This window comes from Aspergillus vadensis (genome assembly GCF_003184925.1).
Source record: "Aspergillus vadensis CBS 113365 unplaced genomic scaffold BO88scaffold_4, whole genome shotgun sequence".
Lineage (NCBI taxonomy): Eukaryota > Fungi > Ascomycota > Eurotiomycetes > Eurotiales > Aspergillaceae > Aspergillus > Aspergillus vadensis.
Window position 1 is genome coordinate 504,342 of NW_020292042.1, and position 24,634 is coordinate 528,975.

Sequence of the window (24,634 nt, forward strand, 5' to 3'; positions counted from 1 at the left end):
CCCATATCTCAGCACAGTAAGGAAGATAGCCTTATGAGTACATAGTTGGTGAGGAGTATCATAGTATGACCGAAATCGTTGATAAAGATGCTGCTAGGACTGGGTACTCAATAATAAACTATACACTCTGGCCCTATGACTTTTAAACATTCGCCCGCATCTTGTAACAAACATTGCAAAAAAATGAATCACGCCAATGACCTGCACAATCTATCCTTTCCGGTTCAGGGCCACACTCCCTTTCATTCAGGCTCTCCGTCGGTTGCCTCTGTCTCTTGCCACAAGAAGGGCATTTCCATCTAACAGGCTCCGTAGATCTTTTCCAACTTGATCTGGTTCCACTCATACGCCGTCATATGGGGATACTTGGCCGGGTTGGTCTCGGACACAAACTGGCCGAAGGGGTAAATAGAGTTATCACGAGCCACCTTGGCAAAGTACGTAACGGACATGCGTTCCTTCAGCTGTCCTTCCTCTCGCTCCCGTGCGGAGATGGGCAGCGTCACGCGATGGCTGACCGACGTGAGGTAATCATTCGTTAGCCGCTGCAGACTATCCCCAATATTGACGAGCATGACATGCTTGTTTTCGCACTCCACGGGGAAGTAGGTGCCCAAGTTGGCCTGGTCCTCAACTTCCAGTCCTCCGACGGAGTCTTGGAAGAGCAGGGTGACGGTCCCAAAGTCCGTATGCTCCGAAATGCGGCTCATGTGGCCGGATCGCAGATCACGGATATCAACCGCGGGATAATAATTCAAGCGCATTTCGCTGACATTGGGCATACAGTGCTTGATAACCTCGAATGGCTGGTCTTTGGTGCTCAAGGCCATCTCCAGCGCCTTCAGAATGTTCAAATGAGCCACGTGAAGAAGCTCGTAGAAGATTTCGAAGAAAGAGCGGAAACCTGGTGCCTCACTCTCGTCCGGCCATATGTTGGCATACATTGGGTCTTCGGGATTTCCGATATCAAACGACTCCTTTTTACCGAATCGGCGGGTCAGCACACCAAGACGCATGAGAACTGTTGGTGGAGAGAGAGCTGTACTGCCTACCTTGACATCGAAGACCTCTTTGTGTTCCTTACAGACCCCCTTCTCAAAATCTTTGATCGCCGAGCTCTTCTCTTGCCCGAGGCTAACCCATCCACGGTTGGGGTTGGCACAGGGCGGATGAGGATACTTCTTCTTGATCTCCTGGGGCAATTCGAAAAAGGAACGGTTCTTTTTTTGCTCAGTTCCATTAGTCCACCTCCTTCAGCGAGTTACCCAAATTGATCAGAAGATTTCTTACCCATTCGAATGCCTTGTCGATGGCAGCATTAGGGACGCCGTGGTTGATCAGCTTAACAAACCCCTGGCTCGCAAAGCATTGCAACAGGTCGCGAGAAAATTGGGCTCGTTCTTCCTCGCTCCCAAGGAAGAACTTTGCCATGTCCAGCGTAACAACTGTCCCAGCAGCCATGATTCAGGTCGGTTATGGGTTGATGTTGAAGGTCTCGGAGAAATCGTAGGAAGTTCAGTTGGACATGTCCTCGAAGACTGGAACTTGGTCCACAACACAGGGCATTTTAAGCATCGACTGTGTAACGCAACAAACAAATTGACTATAGGAGCTGAACTGACATCCTAGATCTCCACACACCCAGCGCCGTAGGGTGCGTGGCTTTCGTGGTGGAACTGCATACCGCGGAAGCTTCCGACCCTCATCCTCTGGCTGAAGATGCGTTGTTTTTTCTCGCTGGAATGTAAGAAGTCAGGATAGACATTTGGCTTTCCTTTTCTGGTGTTTTGAACGCGCAACACTGACTTCGCCAGGGCTGATTGTTCTTGCTTAATGCCCTAGGGCTGATCAATGCACCTCCTCCTGACCAGAAACATATGTCAAGGCACAGCCACCTCCTCCCCCCATAAGCTGGGGGGTACTAAATGATCAGCAAAGCATTAACACTACTTCAGCTAGCCGCACAATGCTCGGGGGCGGCATATAGCCGACAGTACGTTGTACGACGATCTTGGTATGAATCTGCACCTCTCGGAGGCCTCCGAGAGGTGCTGCCGCTATTATATCGATGTCCGACAGCTTGCGTGATGTCGTCTGCATATTCGTTTGCCAACTTATTTTTAATTCTGATCACAGCATATGGCAGTACAGTTTCATCATAACTAGCTAGTCCTCCCCTACATCCTACACCTGCTGGCACAATTATACCGATGGAAGCCAGTATCCTGCCCAGCGTCCCTGCGTGTGCAGGCATCGCGCTGGTGGTCTTGTTCTTGTACCATTTCATTATCTACCCTAGCTTTCTTTCTCCACTGGCGAAGATCCCTAACGCTCACCCATTGGCTCCATACACATCCCTGTGGATCTTGTGGGCGAGGTATCGGATTCGTGAAAATAACACGGTTCTTCAAGCACATCAGCAGCATGGCGAGGTCGTCCGTTTGGCGCCAAACGAGGTCAGCATCAACTGTGTGAACGATGGCATCAAGACAGTGTACGGGAAGGGTTTTGAGAAGCCGCCATTCTATACCGTCTTCGTGAACTATGGGTTCGTTGAGTTGCTGTCCTAGTATCGTCGCGCTGCTGACTTATTGTTCTCTACAGAGCGTTGAATATGTTCTCCTCCTTACACTCTCCTGAACATGCGATGCGGAAGAAGCGTATCTCGAACATCTATTCCAAGTCGTTTTTACAAGCCTCGCCCGACGCGACGGCCATAATTCAGGAGGTAGTGCAACGTCGACTTCTCCCGCAGTTCGCCAACCATGCCAACGCCAAGAAGCCAATGGATATTTATCCCATTTACAAAGCAACCGCCATGGATCTGACTACTTCATACTTCTTTGGCCTGTCGGCCGGCACCCAGTTCGTGACTGACCTGACAGCCGCCGCCCGTTGGCAAAACCTGTATTTGGACGACCAACACCCGGTGTCGCTATTCTGGCTGCAGGAGTTGCCCGGTCTCACTGCGTGGCTGGAGAAACTTGGAATCTCCCCTGTTCCCCGGTCACGACATCTTGCACATGATCATATTGCTGCTTGGTGTCTCAATATGAGTGATGGCGCAGAGATCATGCTAGCCAAAAAGGCAGGCGGGTCCTCCTTGGAGCCGGGCCACCTTCCGGTAGTATACGAGAGACTCCGTCAGAGCACCGAGAAAGAGGGCGTGTCTACCACACCCAGTATTACCCAGAATCCCATGATCGGTGACGATGTCTCCACCGGCATGGATGGAAATGCAGCACAGACTCTCCGGACACCGCGGTCCCCGCAGCAATTGCAGGTTACCAGCGAGTTGCTGGATCAACTTATTGCTAACAATGGCACCGTGGCAACGACCCTGCTGTATGTGACGTGGCAGCTGTCGCAGAACTCGGTGGCATTGGCGCGTCTTCAGGATGAGTTGCGCAGCAAGCTGGGTCCTGAAGCATTTGCATGGTCTGCCTCGAGGACGGGGGATGACACGCTGCCCAAGGCAAAGGATGTGGACGAGCTGCCTTACTTAAATGCAGTCATTATGGAGACCCTGCGACTACACGCCCCGGTGGCCGGCAGTCAGCCACGGATTACGCCGGCGAATAACCAAACCACGCTGGGTCCGTATGAAAACATACCCGGAGGAGTACGCGTAAGTGCGGCTGCGTGGAGCCTGCATCGCAATCCCGCAGTATTCCCGCGCCCAGATGAATGGCATCCAGAGCGTTGGCTTTCAGAAACTCTGGAAGGCGCTGACAAGAAGGAGCGCTGGTTCTGGGCATTCTCCAGTGGGTCGCGCATGTGTATTGGGAGTAATTTGGCATTGTACTGTAAGTGTTACCGCTGCCGCTACCGCGGTTCCCTTGGCTAACTCTTCTGCTTTAGTGTTGAAATATGTGGTGGCAGCTATCTACGCCAACTTCCGCACACATATTGTAAATGACGAGGGAATTGAGCAGGAGGACGGCTTCATTTCGGGACCAAGGGGGAATCAGTTAACAGTTGCGTTCGAGGGCGTAAAATTCAACTGAGCAGTGTGACCCTGTACCGTCTATCAAATATGATGCCTCAAACTGTTCGTATCTAGTATAATGTCAAGACGTAGGGGAAAATGTATGTGTATTCGATCTACCTGGTCTCAAAAAAGATCATTGATGGTTGGAAGAGATGGTGGTCTGAGACGACTCAGTAAGAAGAGGCGAAGAATTCGCTGACCCTAGCTGGAGTGAATATCTCAAAATATGATATATTTCTAGAGTTGATAACGGTACCTATGAACTTCGTAAATTGAGCCCATTGAAGCCATAGTGACACATCTCAAAGAAGTGCACAACGAAACCAGTTACTCAGAATTGACCCAAGCGCTCAACGAATCCGACCAGATTTCCAACTTGCCAATTTTACCCTGCGCATCGAACCTCCCAAACAAGAATACAAATGTCTCCACCCACTTCTTCCCAGTTGCGATGCTTCCCACTGTGGAGGTCAGTTTGACCATGACAGCATCGTCATTTCCATCTGATGCTGAGACCAAGAACTGATCAGGCGGCGACGTCGGCTCTCGGTTGTCTGGCTCGAAGAAGAGCGTCTGTCCAAGAACGTCGAAGTAGGCATCACAGGTGGTGTCTTCCTCGGACGACGGTGTAGATGAAGATCGTCTTCCAGTCCAGGACCGTCCCAGGTAGGGAAGTCGGGATCGCGCCCAGTCGGGACCGTACTCGTAGATTTCAGGATTGCTAGTGAAGCGCGTGTCGAGGATGGTGGTAGGGTGGGTACCATTAGCGAAGTCGGCGCAGAATGCCTCAACGACTGTGCGGATGTTCATGGTTTTGACTATGCTCTTCACTGGGAGTCCACTCTTCGGTACTGAGATAGGAATATGACGTAGGAATGTAGAACGAGGATTGAGGGTAGATAGTGTCGGGAGCTTTTCCTACACGAGAGTCATAATTAATGGGAAGTGGGCGATAGTATTTATATCTATCTACCTCTATACTACTGCCGGAGACCCCCTCCGAACTATGCATAAGCGGCAGCCATTCACCTAGCTCCGCTCAAACCCCACCAATGGTTTCACACTCTTGATCAAGATGGGTTTGGCCATGAGCTCCTCAGCGCGAAAGGTAGCATGCATGGCTTGGAAGTCGGGTAGTTCAGCATGGAGATCATATGCCTCTTTGTTGACGTATCTAGTCCAGTCAGCATGAGTGCGACCAGGTCACTCCATGTGAAGAGATAGAGAGATTCCTACTTCTCGACCAGAACCAGCTCCTCCTGACCGGTCTCCCGGTCAAAGTCCTTGTACAAGTGGAAGCTCAAGACCCCGGGTTCATTCTTCTTGACACATGCGGTGAGTTTGGTGAGGAGTTCAGCCACCTACGTTCAAGACGAAGTCAGTAAATTGAAAAGACATAGGGTACCAGACCAAATGCCTGCAGACACCATGAAGGGTAACGCACTCGGTCCAACTTGCCCGGCTTGGGGGTAAGGACGGCGACAATGTCGCATTCTTCGCCGAACTGAGTGTTGGTCATGGTGGTGGTGGATTTGCAAGGGATGGATTGATGGAAGTTGTTTGTTTGGGAGGGAATTGTGTTGAGATGATGCTTGCCACATTTCAAACAATACTTTATAAGTGTTGGTTATTTGGTACGTCTGCGGTCTACCATGCCCTACTACGGAAAACACCGAACTCCTTTCTCTCACTCCCTTGCAGTGGTTAATGAGAGGGTCAGCACTGTGTTCAAATTCGGCCCCACTCCGAGCCCTGCAGATGCTAAGCAATTCAGCGTGTGGGGGATGGATGATCTTCGCCATCCGTGTCAGACCGAGATGTGCAGCACGGACACAGCATTCTTCACCGTGTCTCTTAGTCAGGGCAATCCCTTGCGCAACGTGGTATGTTGGCAGCTGCACAAGTAGTATTCTTTAGTAATAGAAATATAGCAGGTGGCAATAAAACATATGTTTTTGATTTAATATATCATGATGTTATGGTCTTCTATGTCTGCCGGCAATCGCGTCTATGCAGCGCCACGTAGTTCCCGCCTGACTCGATCGCCCGCCCGGTCGCCCATCCGAGTACTAAGTTGGTACCATAGATTGGACACACTGGTGGAGCTGCAAGATATCAGTCATTCCAATACACATCGTTAAGTGAATAGACATACAAAAGCCTCAACTTGATGATAATATCACTGACTGTAGATGTAAATACCCTACTTCATGACGGCCCCTAAAGCGTCTGGTGGAAAGGGCCCTAGGAGCAAGCGTACAAGTTAAGTGTATATGTGGTTTTTTGCCGAATGGGCTGGAAGGCAGGCGCTCCATGTTTCAAAGCGCACCTAGAGAGCGACCAAGGCTTTTATGATATTAGCCGATATGCTTATCTTCAAAAGAAAAATCATAAGGTTGTAAATACCCCTTGAATACACAGTAAGGTTATTATTCTCCGTAATCTTTTGAGAATTCAAAGCTCTAAGATACGAAGCGTTGGCGCTACCTGGCAGATACTACTACAGACTCCGAATACTCTACCCCCGTATATATCACTAACCCGATAAACCAGGATAAGTGTGGGAAGCACGCTAACTCCCTGCAGTGATCCATGAAAGGAAATATTTCAAGTTATATATATATTCTGAATTAGAGGATAATGGACTGTTTAGTTAGAGATAGTTAAGTGGTTAGCTCAATATGATTCATGGGAACATTTGCTGTCAGCATATGGTAAAGGTAGAACTATATATAATTCTGAGTGTGCATAGTTATATTCCTAGCACCCTAGTCAATTCACATGGTTGATAACCCATCTGATTGAATATTTGGGTTGCTAGAATCTATTATATATATAAGTTTCCATATCACAAGATACTTTCTTCTTGTTGATCGAATACTCGTCTAATGAATCCACAACCTTATGGGGTATCAGGTTTCATTTTTTTTCATTCTCATACGTAGTGTACGAGAATGCATGCCAAGCTGTACTAGAGTTTGGTAAAACCTTCCATATTTGGAGGTAGACAATATCTATAAAAATACTCTAAGAGGTTCTATTTCTTCCATTACAAGACCTTTCCATCGGACCTGATAGCTGGAACAAATGTTCTGAGGGTGAAATAATGATTGACATATTCATGTCAACCACAGCTGATAGGAACAATGGATGAGCCCTGTCACAGTTATTGCAGGTCATTCCCATCCCGTCCATTTACTCCAATGTCTGTCTCCTGCTTCGGCATCAACTCCGTGTCTCCCGAGCCTCCCGAGCCTGCCGAGCCCCCCTCCTTCTCATCCACCGTCACTTCACTCTTGGCGGGCTTGATCTTTACGAAGAGAACCATGATGATCAGTCCCAACCCGGCCAGCCCCACGGCCATCCAAAGTGCAGCCTGGTATCTCGCGCGCAAGTCTCCATGGACCTGCGCCGAGGTAAAGTCACCCCACCCCAGCCAGAAACTGATGCCCAGGAACAGAACGCTGTTGGCGACGGCGGCGGCCAGCCCTTGTTGTCGCTCGGGAAGAGAAGTGGTCACGAAGATATTGGTGACATTATAGGTGACATCCATGCCCAAGGTGCCGCAGATCATGGCCGGGAACACATAAGGCCAGTAGCTAGCCCCGTGCGGCATGATGGCGAACAGCAGCGGTGCCATTAGCCATCCAATCCCGGAGATTACCAGAAGAACCGTACCCGGAAGAACATGCAGGAATAAGCCCCCAATCAGACTGAAGAAGATGCCACCCAGCGCGAAAGGTACAAAGTACGCCACTACGAGCAGCGGCGATGCATGCATGATATTCTCCATGTACTCCACACAGTACAGCAGCCAGATGCCAAACACGCCGTAGAAACAGAACAGTCCGAGGAGGAGGGACGATAATTGGGGGATGCGGAAGAGACTAAGAGGAAGCAGCGGCTCCTTGGCCACCCAACCTTCGACGTACAGTGCAGCCAGCAGCACAAAAAAGCCCACAATCAACGTGACATACACGTAGGGAGTGCGCCAGCCGTCGGGTGCATGACCGCAATCGTTGATAGCGAAAAAGATCAGCACAAGGCTGCAGAAGAAAAGACCGGCGCCAGCCCAATCGATAGGCATGTCAGGATGCGGAGGCTTGCGGCGGATGCTGGCTGGGACAGAGAGCACAGCTGCAATCAGGGCAAGGAAGAGCAGCATCGTCCCGATCCAGAAGTACCAGCGCCAGTCAAGAAATTGCCCGGTCATGCCGGACACAAAGATCCCAGCAACAAAGCCGATGGGAGCGCAGGCGCCGTAGATACTGAATACCAAATTTTTCCGCCAACCCGGGCGATAGGTAGTACCCAAGAGCATGATCCCTGCTGAGAGAAAGGCAGCAGGGCCAAAGCCCTGTAGCGCTCGACAGAAATACATCATAAGGGCGTTCTTCGCGAAACCGGCCACAAGCGACCAGACCAGATGCCAGGCCAAGCCTCCCGCGAAGACCACAAACCCTCCATAGCGATCGGCTAGACGGCCGAAGAAGAGCAACGAGCCACCCGCCGTCAAGGCAAAAGCACTGGACGGCCAGCTAGATGAGGCTTCCGGAATGTCCAGTCCCTCGGCCAAAGAGGGCAACAGAACATTGAAACCGGAGATAAAGTATTCCTGATGAATGTTAGCCCAGAGGTCCGCCCAAGACGGCTGTCCACACCGACTAAACAGGGGATATTGTAATGAAGCTTACCGCCATGATTTGTGAGAGCACGAGGGAAAAGCAAAACCCAAGTTCTGATAGCATATTGGGGAAGATGGTCGGCCTCATGCGACCAAGTCGCTCCAACTCGGCCTCCGAGTATATGTCGCCCATCCTCGCTAGGTGGTACGGGAGGTATCCCGTGAAGACGTAACAATAGGGAAATGGGCGGGTTGTACAGCCACCGTGACCAAAGAGACTTTGGGTGATTAGTTGCGAAGCATCGAAGAAGGTCCAAAGAACCAAAGCAGACCGGAGATGGAGGAGGGATGGAGAAAGAGCAAGAGGCGGGAGGAGAGCGCATTCACGAGGGCCAGCAAGCAAGGGAGGGTGCCGGCAGTCGATTTGTAAACGGGACCCTCCTAGTGTCTCCGAAAGGTGCAGGAGGCAGATGCACACCCCGGGGGCCTCCGACCATTAATTGGTCGGAGGGCGATCTATGACGGCCCCGTGCATGCAAGGGCGTCATCGGGCGGGCCGAGTATGGAGGCCCTCGAGGCTGGAGACGCATTCGGGGAGGGCGAGGTATGTCGCTATAAATCGATTGGCCAAACCACCCAAACCCTACGCGTCCCTCCCTCCCCACCGGTTCTCCAATTACCACCCTACACATTATTGTTGTTGTCACCCACCAAAATACTTTGGTCCCAATAATGCGTTACTCTCTGTGGTGCTCCATTTTTGGGGGTCTTGTTGGAGGCGCCTCCGCCACCCAAGCATCTCCAGCTCACATGCAGGAGCTTAAGGAACGCTGGGGTGAAGATGTAAGTTGAAGGCCATCGAGGCACAAACCGAAGCAAAATTGTGATCGTCGGAGATGAGCTTAATTTTGGTTATTAATAAAACTTTTGTTTAGTGGGCATTTTCAGGCATTACTACTTTTGGCCACTTGGAGCATGTCCATTGTCTCACCAATCCGGACACGCCATTTGACATAGGGATCATTGGCACGCCGTTCGACACGGCCGTGAGCTATCGACCCGGTAAATTCTGCCCTCGTTGCAGGGTTCACTATTATTGCACACCGTCTAATATTGGTTTTCTCCTATCCTAATAGGTGCGCGTATGGGCCCGCGTGCCATTCGTACCGCCTCTGCTCGCCATATCCCATCGCGCGCCTTTCATGCCGCAGCTCAAATCAACCCGTATCAGTCATGGGCTCGCGTGCTAGATTGTGGTGATATCCCCGTCACTCCATTTGACAACGCCGTCGCCGTCCATCAAATGACCGAGGCCTACCGGGAGCTGGGCTCTCGGAGGACAACCACCGGGACGGGCAAGCCCAAGCTCATCACCCTCGGTGGAGATCATCTCGTGGCGCTTCCCGCCCTCCGAGCTCTTCGCGAACAGTACGGCGAGCCCGTGGCTCTCTTGCATTTCGATTCCCACCTTGACTCGCTGCATCCCGATCGGTACCCTTCAGCTTGGACTTCCATGCAATCTCAGTTTAACCACGGCTCTGTCTTCTGGAATGCCATGAAGGAGGGCCTAATTTCGAACTCCTCATCTCTACATGCCGGTATCAACACCCGTTTGAGTGGGAATTCCTTTCAGGACCTAGAAGACGACGACAAGCAGGGTTTCCTGCGCATTGCCGCCGATGAGGTTGACACGATTGGCGCGGCTGGCATCGTCGATCGCATTCATCAGCATATCCCGAAGGATCAGCCAGTCTACATGAGCATTGACATCGATGTGTTGGATCCCGCGTTTGCCCCGGGTAGGTTTACCTTAGCTGGCCCCTTCTCCTTCCGTCCCGAATATGCCAGGCCGTTGATGGTTAATTTGCGCGATAATGATAGGAACGGGAGCCCCTGAACCGGGTGGTTGGACCACGCGCGAGATGATCAAAATCTTGCGCGGTGTTATGGATCTCAACATTGTCGGAGCTGATATCGTTGAGGTGGCCCCGGCCTACGACACTCCAGGGGGTGAAACCGCATATTTGGTACGTTTCTCTCCCAATGAAAGCAGCAGTCATTCTGTCATGACCCCATGAATGAACCTCCATTATTAACTGAGTGTATCACGTTACAGGCGGCAAATTTGGCGTACGAACTGGTCACTGGCATGGTGGCCCGAGAACAGAAGTCCCGGGCGCCGGCGGGCGGGCAACAAGTGCCGGTAGGGATGATGCAAGAGCCCAACGAATACGAGGTGTGCTACCGCCTCAATCCCGGCGCTGAAAACGTCCTCAATGGACTGTTGAAGCAAATCAGCTAGCCAGTTCATGATATGAGCCCGGTGGCGAAGGTTTTTATCTTCCCACCCTGCAGGGATCCGGACCGAGCCCGCGTCGCATCACAACCACGTTTACAGGGCACCTTCAGCCAACTTCAGGTCCATCTATACAGCCTTGCCAAAGGCTATTGTCGCAGTAAACCATTCCTCATTGCCTTCCCATGGGGTTCAATACAACGCATATTATGGGTGTATATGGTCAGCATGGCACGCAATGATCACGATATTCGTTTCTCAGTTCGTTAATTTAAATATGATGTAATAGACAAGGTGAACAATCATGCATTATAGCCCTTTATTCCACATATCCAGGTTCAGGAATTGCGAAAATTGCTGGACTCTTCAACATTTCTGATAGAACTTAGGTACACCCATCACCGTGTCAGTCCCGGTAGCCGCAATGTATCATGTGGGGAGGACGCCACTAAACATGAGTCTATTGCATCCAGGTTGGAATCGATAGTCTCAGGATGGCTCACAACGCCAACGAATGAAAAAGGGTCGCCACAAGCCTGACCCATGATTTCGGGACATAACGGAGCACCTGTCACAGCCAGAATGGTGTCGAGGGATAGATCCATGACTGACTGGTCCTGGTCCCTCTGCTCTTGTCCGACACAGGACAAAGGTAATGAAGAAGCCCAATGTTGTTCAGAGTCCAATCGGGGTGACTTTCCAGCACCGTTCCAGAACACATTTTCACCTGAGAGCCGATCCCTGTGATACCCAACCAGATCGGACGGGGGCAAAACGAGTTTTATTAGTGCGATACTAAGGCGAAGGCTGTGACTGGATTCCCAGCAGGAGATGGTGTCGTAGAGAAACCTGATCCAGTCCCTGCGGTCCGGCGCATCTTGTGCTGCCAGCAGGATGTGCTTGGTGATGATAAAGAAAGGAAATAGACTATAACTTCCCTTCGGCCTAAACATGTCACTATACTAGCAAAGATATAAAGGAGAACAGGGTGATTCTTACCAGCTGCGCCGAGAATCAGAGAATAGTGTTCTCCCCGGGGGCGAGGGAGGGCACAGTTGGGACAGGGCATTTCGCGAGCTGGCCAGGACTTCATTGGGCGCATCGGGAAACATGCCGTGGGCGAGAACGACGGCACGCGTTGTGTAGTATTCATATAATAGCGCCCGCTGGGTCATAGTGTCCCATGCGCCCGGGACGATGTTACCAGAAAATTCGGACGAGGAAAAATGGGTTTCCATCCAGCATTCTAATCGGTCTACCACGTCAGTAATGGCTTCCTGACGAGTCCGATTATTGTGGGTGTTCCCCGAGGCTAACAGGATCTGATACGCGCGTTCTTGGATTAGCGCCAGGCCAACCCTCGCCGATAGCCCTTCCACAGGGACACTGTGGAGCGACATATCTGGGGTTGGGGTGCTGCAATCAAAGCTCGGAAGCATGTAGGCCCGGCCAAGGGTGAAAGCGATGGCTTTGTCCAGTATGAAGATGGTCCAGAAAAGCAATCTCCGTTCCTCGGCTTCTTCAACATGCTCATTGCTTGACTGGCGCTCTCGGTGCAAACCCATTCTTTGCGCCATGGCACAACATCCATGCAAGGAATCATCGGCCAGTAGAAGGTCTTCTGCCTGTAAAGCGATGATTGTCTGTCCGCTCCAGTTAGTTTGTTACGAACTTCCACGACCAGCCCCGATGACGTGTCGTTCGGGCTTCAGGCTACGTTCCCCCGACGGTAGTCACTCACAATGCATGCCAAAGCTTGAACATTGACGAGCGTGGTTGCTTGCAGCTGACCCTGCACCAACGCCGCCCTGGCGGTGTCACAGAAATCATCGCAATTTGCCTGCGCTAGGCCGTGATCACGGCTGTCGGGGCCATTTTCCTTACTTTGCGTGTTGCTTTGTAGCATGAGGTACTGCAGGCACAGTTTCATACCACTTTCAGACACCCCCAAGCTACCAAAGAAATACAATTGGATTCGTGAATGCAGGATACTGGGATGAAACAGGTGTTGGATATAGCTTCCCTGGGAAAGGTACCGGTCGGTTGCTTGCATCACGGCCTGCTGTGACAGCTGCAGGAGTCGGGTCGGTTCCGCGGAGGACGAGACCTTGAATAATTGGGGCCCAAGCAGGTTGCACAACCCCGATACCTGCTTCGACAGTAGGTCAACATTACCGTTCTGGTCATGTCGCCTGGACCTCAATATTCGTAGAATCCCCAAACAATTGGCCATATTTGAGTAAGGTCCGTAGAGAAACCGCTGACCATCTTCAAGTGTGAAGAGAACGCGACCTTGGGGATCGTTTTCTACCAAGGGGGGCGTCGACGTACGACGGGGCATTGGTCGGTCTGGCTGGTGGCAGCGTGGCTCGTTGACCAGCCGGTGCTCGATTATCTGCGTCAAGCGTTCCACGGAACTCTCTAGCTGGGCCAGTCGGTTACCAAAAGGGCTGATGGCCCCTTCATCACTAGAGTTGCTCGAACCAGGGGCAAAGACCTTTCGGTCTCTGGAGGTGTATTCGCAGGCGACACACGCTCGCCGGCAGGCTCCGCAACGCGGCCGCGCCCGGTCACATCGAATTTTTTTCCACCGACAGTGATCGCAAGCCGGATCATGAGTTGAAAATTGTAGCGACGCGGGGCTCTAAAAGAAGACAGGTGTGAGTGTGGTGGTCAGTTGACCCGACACAAATGGGAGAACAAACCGAAGCACTTCCGGAGGACTCCATCGTTGCGGGTAATCACGATGAACTACTACTAATTGCATCGCAACGTCCCATTATAACGGATTGCTGAATATGAGAGGAGCCATTGCGCAACACGCTTTGACCGATATTTTCCTGCTTTGAACTTCATGAGCTGAGGTTTCCTTGCAGCTCACCTTCACCTCCCAACAGAGAAGCTCAGTATGATGGCCTCCCAGTGGTTCCCACATTTTGAGTGGACACCTGCTGATGACGGGTAAGCATGCAAGGGGCCGCCCAAAACTGTGGGGGGGTAGTATTGCGAATAGCGGTTGATGTAAGCAGATGAAAAACCCAATATCCTGCATATACCAAGATCCACGTTGTGGCTGGCTGGCAATACCTGTGGCTGGCTGTCACCGCTTGTTAACTGTTTTATTGCTTATGCATCGGTAAGATGATCCCCGGAATATAATGAGACTCAAAGAAAGAAAGGAGAAAGTTATTAGATCTCAGTACTTTCTACCCTGCTGTATGGTTCCTCATGTAGTCTAAATCTATTTTTATCATAAGATAGAGACTAGTATGAAAACTCGCATTTTCATATAGAATAAGTGCAGTAGTCAATCGGAGGAAGGCCCATAAGTAATATATACTCTGAGCTGATAGGGCTAGAACTTTAGTGTGAACAGGCATCACGCCGTTGGTGTCAATGATTAATATGAATTTAGAGATGCCCTACTATTATCCCTATTTTTGCTATTTGCCTCTCTTAGGGAGGCCTTGGCCCTCCCTGTTTTCTCACGTGATATCAGCACTGATGAGGACGCAGCTCACCTGGCCCACGCTGATTTCTCGACTGACCAGGCAAACCATCATGAGTAACTATTTTACCTAGTCAGATAACTGGTTCAGTATTCCAGATTTTTTACAATATATAATAAGTTCAAAAGCACGAATCCATACTTACAGAGATCTTTAATAAATATCCTATAAATGTATCTTTATTATTATTAGATTCTCTCTCTTCGTTTCTTCTTTCTTCGTTTCTTTCTTCTTAGCTTTGAATTACTAGACTTTTTGGGACTCATTTCTCTTGTAGATCAGTTGGCCCGATCAGCTTTTGGTAGATGCCTGGAAAAGAGTGGGAAGCTTTAGAGGTCACACTAATTTGTCGACTTCACCAGTAGAGCTTGATATGATACCAGCATTTTGCCAATTATTCTGGCGCCGCCCTAAACAAAGACCAAGAGAGACGCTAACTGTTTCAGTGAATACGCACCTTGCCTGACCGGCCATCTCTGGTGCACCGAACATGGGTTGGTTCCGCGCTGCGCTCTGACATCTTGTTGTCAGAGAGTCTTAAAATTGTTATAGTCGTGATTGAGGCGATCGGCTTTGCGACATACGCTGCATGATACCTCGGCGACCGCATCCTTCTTCCTGTTGTTTGGCTAGCACCCCAGTGACAGAACGATTTGCCGGGAGTTGTCGCCGTAGGCGTCATTGAAGGGGAACAAATTGATTTTGCCTTCAATACATTTGAAATTAGGATGGCTGGTATTGTTTGTATACGAGGTGTTTGTAATTAATTCGACGCTAAGCTTGCTTCCATTCGTATCCCAGGATAATCAGAGCTCTAGCGCTTACTACAGGTAGGACCATGCCCTATCACCATTGGCGGAAACGCCACGGCTCTCACTTGGGCAATAACTCTCCCCACTTTCCATTTTGCAATAATGTTTTCAGCTTGGCGCTAAGGATAAAACACCGGGAAATCTGTTGCGGAAATGATTTTCCTTTCATGGTGCAATCCGAACAGCAGAACTACGAGTCCTGTTACAAATAGTGCTGGCAGCCAAGGAACATTTTCCAACCTGTTATTGTGTCCCTAAAATTGTCATTTATGATCAGGTGGCATTTTATACTGTCCACATGTCTGCCTTTGAAGTCAAGGACGATTATAACATCCAGAAAGCGTGGGAAAGCGCTTGTGGGGCATTTGCGCAGATGACCAAGGTCGATCTCACTACGTCTCCAAAATTCACCGTCGACGAGGTCCTTGACCAGATTCGGATAAAGCAAGATGAGGACGACGAGAAAAACACAAAATTCAAGGCTGCCAAGGATATTATAGGCAAGACCCTGACATTGATCACGGTGCTCGGGGGTATAGCTGCCCAGGGTGCTAGCATGGTGAGTACACTCATGGGCGGAGAGGTGAGTATACATAACTGAAATCCGCATTGTAGGTCTTCGCACCTAGTAGCCTTTGCTTCAATGCGGTCTCGTACCTAATTGCCACTGGAGCTAAATACAAGCGCATTTTCAGTAGTCTAGCTTTGCTCTTCAGACGAATCTCCGATGTATTAGAGCGCTGCAGGATCTATATGCGTTTGCCGGCAGATGCCGTTGACATTTCCCTCCGAAAAATTATTAACGAGGAGTTGGTGTGTTTTGTTGACATTTGTGCGTTGTCTATCAAGGTGCTCGAGGGCAACAAGATCCTCACTGCCCTTAAAGTGTTTGCCTTCGACAGCGATAAAGGTGTCAGCGGCCAACTGGACCGTCTAGCTTTGCTGGTTGAGCGTGAATCTCAGATGCGAGCAACTCTAGAATTCGAGTCACAGAAGACCAGCGAACTAGTGATGGTTGAAACCCGACATGAAACTCAGAAGGTCAATGCCTCAGTGGACAAGCTGCTTACCTTCGAGAAGAAGAGGGACGCGGACAATATGGCGCAGCGACTCCTAAGCAACATTGATGCAAGTCTCGGCACACCCAGCGAGACGTACAAGGCTATCCAGGCGATTTACAAACGTCGTTTGAATGAACAGGTTTCTGGCAGTGGAGAATGGCTTAAACATGACCCTTTATACACGGCATGGGCAGATGTCCGACGGTCGCGGTTTTCCATTTTGGGAATCGCGGGAGGTGAGGGCTGTGGCAAGTCGTTCCTTTTTGCGGCAATCGTCAAGCATTTGCAGGAACTGTACGCTGAGGCTACAGAGGATATGAAATGCACCTCCATTTGCTACTATATGTTCGACCAACAAGAGGTGAGAGACGCATCTCTGATCAAGGGCCTGGAAGTCCTGGCATGGCAAATTGCCAAAGCGGATATGGTGTATCGCAAGGAGTTGGGCTCAGTCAAGATCACCGGTATTAATCACGTTGGGAGCCTTTTCAATCAGCTCTTTGGCAGATCCTATAAGACCGACTCCACATTCTTTCTCTTGGTAGATGGAATCGAGCAGATGGACAAGCAACATCTGAAGGAATTTGTGCAGGTTCTGCAGGAATGGCAGAGCACTGCCTCCACATGGCCTCGGTTCACTCTTCGTATCCTCCTAGTTGGACGGACGGAGACGATGGACAAGATTCAGACGCAAATTGAAGACGAAATTTCAGTCATCGATCTGGCGTCCGCGAATCGTGACGATATGATCAATTTCGTCAACGACCGAATAAACAAAACGGAGATTCTCGATGGATCGTCGGAACAAGTGGTTACGCTACGCCGCGATATTTTGGAGACCCTGACGAATGGGACCAATGGCGACTTTGTCAATGTCGGACTCCTCTTGGACGAAATCAGCCGCAAGAAACGCCCTAGCGAGATCCGCGATATTTTGGCCCGGTCGGGAGAAAATCGATCGGACACGATTGCTAGAAAGGTGGAAATGCTCAACGAGACACTAAGCGACGAGGATATTTCCGATCTCAATCATCTGCTCACGTGGGTCGTGTTTGCAGAATATCCACTCACCCTAGAGCAGCTGGAAGCTGCCCTCTTCCTCAAATGTCGTGAACCTTCTCTCCGGCCTCTAGCAGAGAATATAAGAGACCAGTATTCTTCATTGCTTTGCATTCAAAGCGCACGCGTTTATCTTGTCTCGGATTCAATGAAGGACTTCTTCCGTACCAGTTCTGATTCGGAAGGCACCAGAGACGACCAGGATATGGATACCGTCGGCGATGTCAGTGAGGCCGAAGTAAGAATCGTGCGACGATTCCTTGAGTCCGTCTGCGATCCGAAACTGTTCAATAAATTCGGATTCGACGAATTTTTCAAGCGCAAAATGAAAGGTAAAACCGTTCGGATTGCGGTGGACACTGAGACGGCACATCTGATGATTCTGTCAGCGTGTCTGGAGGTTATGTGTTCGAAACCATCGCCAAATCTGAAGCCTTTGCTTCAGTATGCGGAGAATAATTTTGGCGAACATCTCATGCGAGCAGACCCTTCATTAATACACCCGCATCAAAAGATAGCAATAGGCCCGCAGTTGGTGAAGATTTTCACAGATGACGAGGTCATCAATCGATGGTGGAGGGCGAGCAGCTACCGACTCCGGGTCCTATGGATCTACGACGATGACTATGCAGAAGTCACCTTGAAATGGCTGCAAGACTCTGCCGTCACCAAAAATATTTCCAAGGAGGAGAAAAAGTGGGTCAAGAGTTTGAGTTCCAAATCCGAGCTCGATGCAGATCTCCTTGAGCATGTCGGCAGAGTCTGTGCTCGCAAGTGGCTCCAGTACGGTCCAAGGAACCTTGAATATGTGTTCAATGATGTGCGTGGATATATCACCAAGGTATATCATATCCATACGCTCCCTGGCGAAGACCAATGGCTGACGCTTCTTCAGATTGAGAACCGTAAAGATCCTAAGATCGAAAGATTGGTCAGCGACCCGGACGCTGAGCAAGTCCAAACCTCCCATATATTAGATGCAGCAAAATGGGCGCAGGCGCAGATTGGACTCGATACTCTAGGCTATGAGGAGAACCGTAACCTGGCACGTACTCTGCGAGTCTTTGGCAAGTACGACGAGGCTATCAAACATTTCAAACTTACATCTACACTTGCGCAGGATAATTGGTCCTCGCAGTGGGGACTAGCAGACTGTTATGCCGGCCGGAAGGAGTTTACCACCGCTATTGAAATTTTGGAGGCTACAAAGAAAGGCATTGAGAATGGAGAGACAGGAAGTGCTGAAGAGCTCAAAGCTGAGCTAGCAGATATGAATCGAGACCTAGCTGAATGGAACAAGGAGGCTGGTCAAAGTGAAGTAACCCTTGATATATACGAGAAGCTGCTGCAAGAGTTTCCTGATGACTATGACACCGCTCTTGCGCTCATGACGCTGTTGCATAAGCATGGGAACTACCAGCGTTTGCTTCAGTTCCTCCAGTCAATGGAATCTCCAACAGACGAGTTCAACAATTTCAATCGGCAAATTCAACTTTTTCATATACATTCTGATCGGCCAGAATACCATGAAGCTCTGTTCGCATCAGTTCACAGCGACCGAGAGTTCAACATCATTCTCAAAAGCTACGAGGCAGCCATTGATGCTGCCAAAACACGAGTCGCGCAAGGAAGAAAGGCCAGCAAGCCCGAAGAGGAATGGGGGGCACAAATCTGCCAGATTGAACTGATGTATCACCTTGCACTTCTGTACTACGATAACAGTGCCGGAAACTTCGACCGGGTGGATTTGGCTATCAACCAGTGGCTGCAAATACTACATATGAATGACAATGATGATTTTTTTGTTGCAGATAGAAAAGCGCGTGCCGGCTCAGAGCTTGCTATCGTCTGTTATGAGAAAGCTCTACAGCACCCAAACACTGCTGCAAGTTACCTGGCGCAACTAGAGAACGTCGCAGCGCTCAAACTCGGGGAAGATACTATACATGGTACATATCCGGCGCGACTTCTTGCTCGGTACCACGCCCTGCAAGGCGACGAAAAGAAGGTCAAAAACGTTCTACGTAGCTACATCAAGCTGAACCTTGACCTTCTTTCGGATGATGATCCACTCAATGACTGGCAAGGATACAATGGTTTAGCGATGCATTTTATGTTTGCCGGCCATGATGCCGACGCTCTCGCTGCTTGGTCATTAATTACGCCCGATGATGCCACCGGAAACACTGAAAATCCTACTACGTCTGACACAACCGAGCGTAAACTCGAGGGACCCTTAAGAGACATTTGCGATGGTGCTTGTGGCACCTACTGGACGTTCGCAAACAACTTTTACCTCTGCAGGGAATGCAACTACATCAAGTTTGACCAACGGTGCTTAGACAATCTGCGGAATGGGACGATGAAATTTAAAATTTGTGATAAGGATCACGAGATGCTGCACATCCCGGCCTATGATCCAGTCGAGCGACGGAGAATTGGCGACGGCAATGTAAAGGTCGGCGAAGAGATCCTGTCAATCAATGAGTGGCTGCAGCGAATCCGCAAGGGGTGGGGGATACAGTCAGCCGAGGAGTTAGGGAAAGACTGATCTCATGAGCGAGCAACAGCGAGAAGGGTGAATGCATCAGGAGGAGGCTGGTGTCAGAGACTGAAGTGAAAGTGTATGGGAATTAGTTAAGATCGTGCGATCGCCGCATTGGCCAGGGCTAGAGTGGTTATACCTAACTAGACATGGCAAACAGGCGAGCCGGGCAAGCTTTAGAGGGTTAGGGATCTCTCTGTTCAAGCTTTGAGCTCTGATTAGCCAGGTTTGGCTCTGTGAGAGCCAATCAAATAATCATATTCAGCACATCTAGACTAGAATATTGAACATGAGAGGGGAAAGGGAAGGAATATAAAAGAATACATATAAATAATAAAAATAAGCAAGTAAGATAAAATAAATAGAAAAAATAAATAGAATTATATATAATCAACAAAGTAAGTGAAAACTATATTATATATTATATATTTTAAAGCCCTACTTGAACCCGGTTCAACCCTACGCGTAAAAACGCGTGGTTTTAAGCCACGCGTTTAGAGTGGTTAACGGCCAGGGTAGGGTAGGTTAATGGAAAAATTTATACCTGCTGTCAGGTTAATAGTTAGGTATAATATTTTCTTATATCTAACTACAGAACAGCTAAGAATAAAATAATTAATTATTTTAATTATTCTTAATACTAAGACTTACCTGCTATATTCTTTTAAGTCTTAACACGGGTAAGATATACTCAGGTTAATAATTATTTATTCTAATTATTTATATTTTTTTAATAATTAACGTAAGACTAATCTTCTTAATTTTAAAGATAATTACTAAAATGAAAATAATATATTTTATTTTATTTTTAATTAATTAATCTGAAATTATCTTGGATAATAATAAAAATTAGATTTTTAGAAAAAAGCTGCTCTTATAATATAAAATAATAATAAATATATATATTTACAGCTTTATTTTAATTATATATTATTAATAAATTATAAATATTTTTTAAATATTTTTCCAGGCTGGTAAATCTCTCCGAAAATTATTTTAAATAATAATAAATATATTTATTAATTTTTTTACAGATTTAAAAAGGCCTTTAAATATTTATAATAAATTTTAATATTCTAAATTATTTATATTACTGTAAGGATCCAAATCCTTATAACCCTCGCGATACTCATTATCGCGAGGAATACCCATACTGATAACAGTCCCGTCGCGAGGTTTGGTTAGTGCTTGCCACGTGACCCACAGGCTACCCGTGAATACCTCGCCATTCGCGGGCAGAGTCAGGATAGTTAGCAACAACATCTTAAGGAGATCAACCCTACGTTTCGTATTCGCGAATAAGACATACTCTTCACACTATCTCACTATATTCACCCTTATAATTACTAAATTATAATATTTTTATATTATTTTATTTATTTAATTTATCTGGAAACCTGTACTTGCTGATAACTATAAATATAAAAAATTTGGAGGCAGTATTCTATTAAAATTTATAAAAAAATTTTACAGATTTTATTAATAATAATTATTATAATAATTATAGAATATCTTTATAGAACTTCTACTTATATTACTAGATAAAACCTAACTATCTATTATATCAGAGTTATTTTATATAACAGTTACTAGATATTATAAAATCTTATTTATAAATAAGATTAGAAGGTATCTTTAATAAAAACTTATTATTATAAAATATTAAAAAATTATTTTATATCTAGCTTTTCTGGAAAAGATTTTTATTTTTTAAAACTAATAATAAATAACTGCTTTTAATTAAATTTATATATAAAATCAGAAATTAATTTTTTACTTTAATTAAGAAAAGATAGCAACAGTATAAACTTAATTTTAAAAAAATTATAAAAAATAAATATTCTAGTATATCTTTAAATAAATTATTAAATAGATACTGAATAAAGAATTATTACAGATATATAATTACTAATAATATTCTTATAAATATTAATACAAAAGTATATTTTTAAAGGAAATTTCTAGATTCTCGAATAAATTAATATTATTAATATCTATTATATTATTTTTAGACTTCTATTATTTATAATAAAAGAAATTCTTTTAATTAAGTACTATACTTCTTTATTATCTATTATTTATTATTTCATATTATTAAATATATTTAGTTTAAATAAATAATTAATTTTATTATTTTAGTATCCTTCTAAATCCTTATTTTTTTCTAGTAGGGAAATCTTCACAACGGGACAACAGTCAAATAATGTCTGATAAGTTTATAAATAGTATCATTTAATAGAGCTCTTCACAGGAATTATAATAACATAATTTTTATTTTTTTAATTAATTATTCTGTGGAGCTAGAAGTATTTAAAGATAACAGTATTTTCTTCTAAATATAATTAATATATATAATGGAAATTTAATCGGGTTAGTATATGTAATAGAAATTCAAATTAGATTAATACTTTTTTCTACAGACTCTAAGCTTAATTAAGTCTATTAAGTATTATAAAAATAAGTATTATAATAATAAATATTATATAAAATAATATATTAATATTTTTATAATAGATTTTAAGAATTTTATATATTTTATAATCTAGAAAACTCAAATTATATATACTCCTTATTTAATATTAAGACGCGATATTACTAGTAAAATAATAAAATAAATAAAATAATAAAATACATAAAAAATAAATAAAATAAAATAAATAAAAATATAGATTATAATAAAAAAATTATATTAGTAGCTATCTAGATACTCTAGTAAAATAAAATAAGAGATTATTTATGGGCAGCCTGAGTATCTGATATATAATTATATTTATTTTAATAATTATCTTAATATTTAATTTTATTTACTTTATCTAGATTATATATTTTCAAGAAGTATTTCTTTTTATAAGAATATTAATATATAATAGTTTATATATATGCCTACAGTTATTTATAAGAAAGCAGAGGTTATGTATTAAATAATAAATTATAAAAATAATAATAATATTAAAATAAAATAAAATAATTAAAAAATAATATTATATTAATATATTTAGACCTCCGCGATCCCGCCGAGCCAGCAGATAATAGAGAAAAATAGTATTATAGTTAATAATCTTAATATAACTTATATATAAATAATATTCTAGTAGGGAAATCCTCACAACGGGACAACAGTCAAATGAAGTCAGATCAGGTTATAAGTAATATCATTTGATAGAGCTCTTCACAAGAAATACAGTAATATAATTTTTATTTCTTTAATTAATTATTTTATAGTGCTATAAGTATTTAAAGATAAGAGTATTTTCTTCTGAATATAATTAGTATATATAACAGAAATTTAATCAGGTTAATATATATAACAGAAATTTAAATTAGGTTAATATCTTTTTCTACAGACTCTAAACCTAATTAAGTCTATTAAGTATTATAAAAATAAATATTATAATAATAAGTATTACCCTAATAAGCATTACACAAAGTAATATATTAATATTTTTATAATAAATCCTAAGAATTCTATATATTCTATAGTCTAGAAAGCTCAAATCATATATACTTTTTATTTAGTATTAAGACGTGATATTACTAGTCAAGTAATAAAATAAGCAAATAATAAGTAAAATAAATAAATAAAAACATGAATTACAGTAAAAGAGTGAGTTGTATTAATAAATTATAAAAAAAAAAAAAAAAAAGAAAGATAATTTTATTATTATATTTTAATCTCTGTAATCCTGTTAAGTAAATAAATAATAAAATAGGTAATAATATATTTACAGTAATAGGAGCTCTCTTCTTATCTCTGTGATTATTATAAGAAACAGATAATTAAACAGGGTTTAAAAAATAATTAAATATTATATTTATTTATAATATTATTTTTCTTAGTATATCTTGTTCTCTCACCCCTCCGTGCAGCTGGTAAGATAAAAAGAAAAAGAGATTATAAAAGAAAAAAAAAAAAGAAAGATAATTTTATTATTATATTTTAATCTCTGTAATTTTGTTAAGTAAATAAATAGTAGAGTAGATAATAGTATTTTTATATTACTAGAATCTCTCCTCAGGAAACAGATAGTAAAGCAGGTAATAGTATTTTTATAATACTAGAATCTCTTCTTAGGAATCAGATAATAGAGCAGGTAATAGTATTCTTATAATATTAAAAGTCTTTATATTTAGAGATTTCCTGGCTATTTAATATATTTTATTAGCTTATTTTTCTACGGGGCTGCTAAGCTTATATTTTAATAATTATCTTTAAATCTCTGTAATTTCTGTAGTAAACAGATAATCGAACAGGGCTTAAAAAATAATTAGATATCATATTTATTTATAATATTATTTTTTTTAGTATATCTTATCCTCTCGCCCCTCTGTGCGGATGGTGATATAGAAAGAGAAAAAAATTATAAAAAAAAAAAAAATAAATAAATAAATTTTATTATTATATTTAAACTTCCGTGATTTCTGCAGAACTCTGATAGTAGAGTAGATAGTAGTATTTTTATAATATTTAAAATTTTCTGTTTTTTTAGTATATTTTATTAATTTATCTTTCCATGGGACTGTTGAGCTTGTATTATAATAATTATTTTTAAATCTCCGTGATTTCTGCAGAGAATAGATGGTAGAGCGGGTAATAGTATTTTTATAATATTATAAATTATTTATTTTTCTAGTATATTTTGTTATCTCATCTCTTAGTGCAGCTGGTGAGGTACAGAGAAGTAGAGATTATAAAAAAAAAAAAATAATAAAAATCTAATTAAATAAATAGCTGTTATT

The 24,634-nt window shown here is 44.7% G+C and overlaps 8 protein-coding genes across 8 annotated transcripts; 3 read left to right on the forward strand and 5 right to left on the reverse strand.

The window, feature by feature from the left end:
* Positions 1–136: 136 nt before the first annotated feature.
* BO88DRAFT_476532 (gibberellin 20-oxidase) lies at positions 137–1,461 on the reverse strand (the record flags this gene model as incomplete). The annotated part of the gene is made up of 3 exons (XM_025711934.1): positions 137–977; positions 1,053–1,220; positions 1,291–1,461. 3 exons carry the CDS (start codon positions 1,459–1,461, stop codon positions 300–302), a joined length of 1,017 nt encoding a protein of 338 aa, XP_025565896.1. The 3' UTR covers positions 137–299.
* A 749-nt stretch (positions 1,462–2,210) lies between these two features.
* Positions 2,211–4,007, forward strand: BO88DRAFT_382724 (cytochrome P450; the record flags this gene model as incomplete). The annotated part of the gene is made up of 3 exons (XM_025704637.1): positions 2,211–2,548; positions 2,605–3,806; positions 3,862–4,007. 3 exons carry the CDS (start codon positions 2,211–2,213, stop codon positions 4,005–4,007), a joined length of 1,686 nt encoding a protein of 561 aa, XP_025565897.1.
* Positions 4,008–4,228: 221 nt separating this feature from the next.
* Positions 4,229–4,801, reverse strand: BO88DRAFT_476542 (uncharacterized protein; the record flags this gene model as incomplete). Its single annotated transcript, XM_025711935.1, has 1 exon — positions 4,229–4,801. The coding sequence occupies one exon, from the start codon at positions 4,799–4,801 to the stop codon at positions 4,319–4,321; it is 483 nt and encodes a 160-aa protein (XP_025565898.1). The 3' UTR covers positions 4,229–4,318.
* Positions 4,802–5,020: 219 nt separating this feature from the next.
* Positions 5,021–5,510, reverse strand: BO88DRAFT_485601 (putative quinol monooxygenase; the record flags this gene model as incomplete). Its single annotated transcript, XM_025712357.1, has 3 exons — positions 5,021–5,165; positions 5,228–5,352; positions 5,436–5,510. 3 exons carry the CDS (start codon positions 5,508–5,510, stop codon positions 5,021–5,023), a joined length of 345 nt encoding a protein of 114 aa, XP_025565899.1.
* A 1,647-nt stretch (positions 5,511–7,157) lies between these two features.
* On the reverse strand, positions 7,158–8,933 carry BO88DRAFT_382726 (drug resistance protein; the record flags this gene model as incomplete). Its single annotated transcript, XM_025704638.1, has 2 exons — positions 8,686–8,933; positions 7,158–8,606 (listed from the first exon to the last, which is right to left on the reverse strand). The coding sequence occupies exons 1-2, from the start codon at positions 8,806–8,808 to the stop codon at positions 7,158–7,160; spliced, it is 1,572 nt and encodes a 523-aa protein (XP_025565900.1). The 5' UTR covers positions 8,809–8,933.
* Positions 8,934–9,347: 414 nt separating this feature from the next.
* BO88DRAFT_382728 (agmatinase) lies at positions 9,348–10,917 on the forward strand (the record flags this gene model as incomplete). The annotated part of the gene is made up of 5 exons (XM_025704639.1): positions 9,348–9,458; positions 9,551–9,677; positions 9,752–10,414; positions 10,497–10,642; positions 10,732–10,917. The coding sequence occupies 5 exons, from the start codon at positions 9,348–9,350 to the stop codon at positions 10,915–10,917; spliced, it is 1,233 nt and encodes a 410-aa protein (XP_025565901.1).
* Positions 10,918–11,309: 392 nt separating this feature from the next.
* BO88DRAFT_450721 (uncharacterized protein) lies at positions 11,310–13,640 on the reverse strand (the record flags this gene model as incomplete). Its single annotated transcript, XM_025710588.1, has 4 exons — positions 11,310–11,856; positions 11,911–12,554; positions 12,653–13,555; positions 13,617–13,640. 4 exons carry the CDS (start codon positions 13,638–13,640, stop codon positions 11,310–11,312), a joined length of 2,118 nt encoding a protein of 705 aa, XP_025565902.1.
* Positions 13,641–15,417: 1,777 nt separating this feature from the next.
* BO88DRAFT_402379 (uncharacterized protein) lies at positions 15,418–20,238 on the forward strand. Its single transcript, XM_025706087.1, has 3 exons — positions 15,418–15,791; positions 15,848–18,193; positions 18,248–20,238. Exons 1-3 carry the CDS (start codon positions 15,531–15,533, stop codon positions 19,901–19,903), a joined length of 4,263 nt encoding a protein of 1,420 aa, XP_025565903.1. The 5' UTR covers positions 15,418–15,530; the 3' UTR covers positions 19,904–20,238.
* The last annotated feature ends 4,396 nt before the right edge of the window (positions 20,239–24,634 follow it).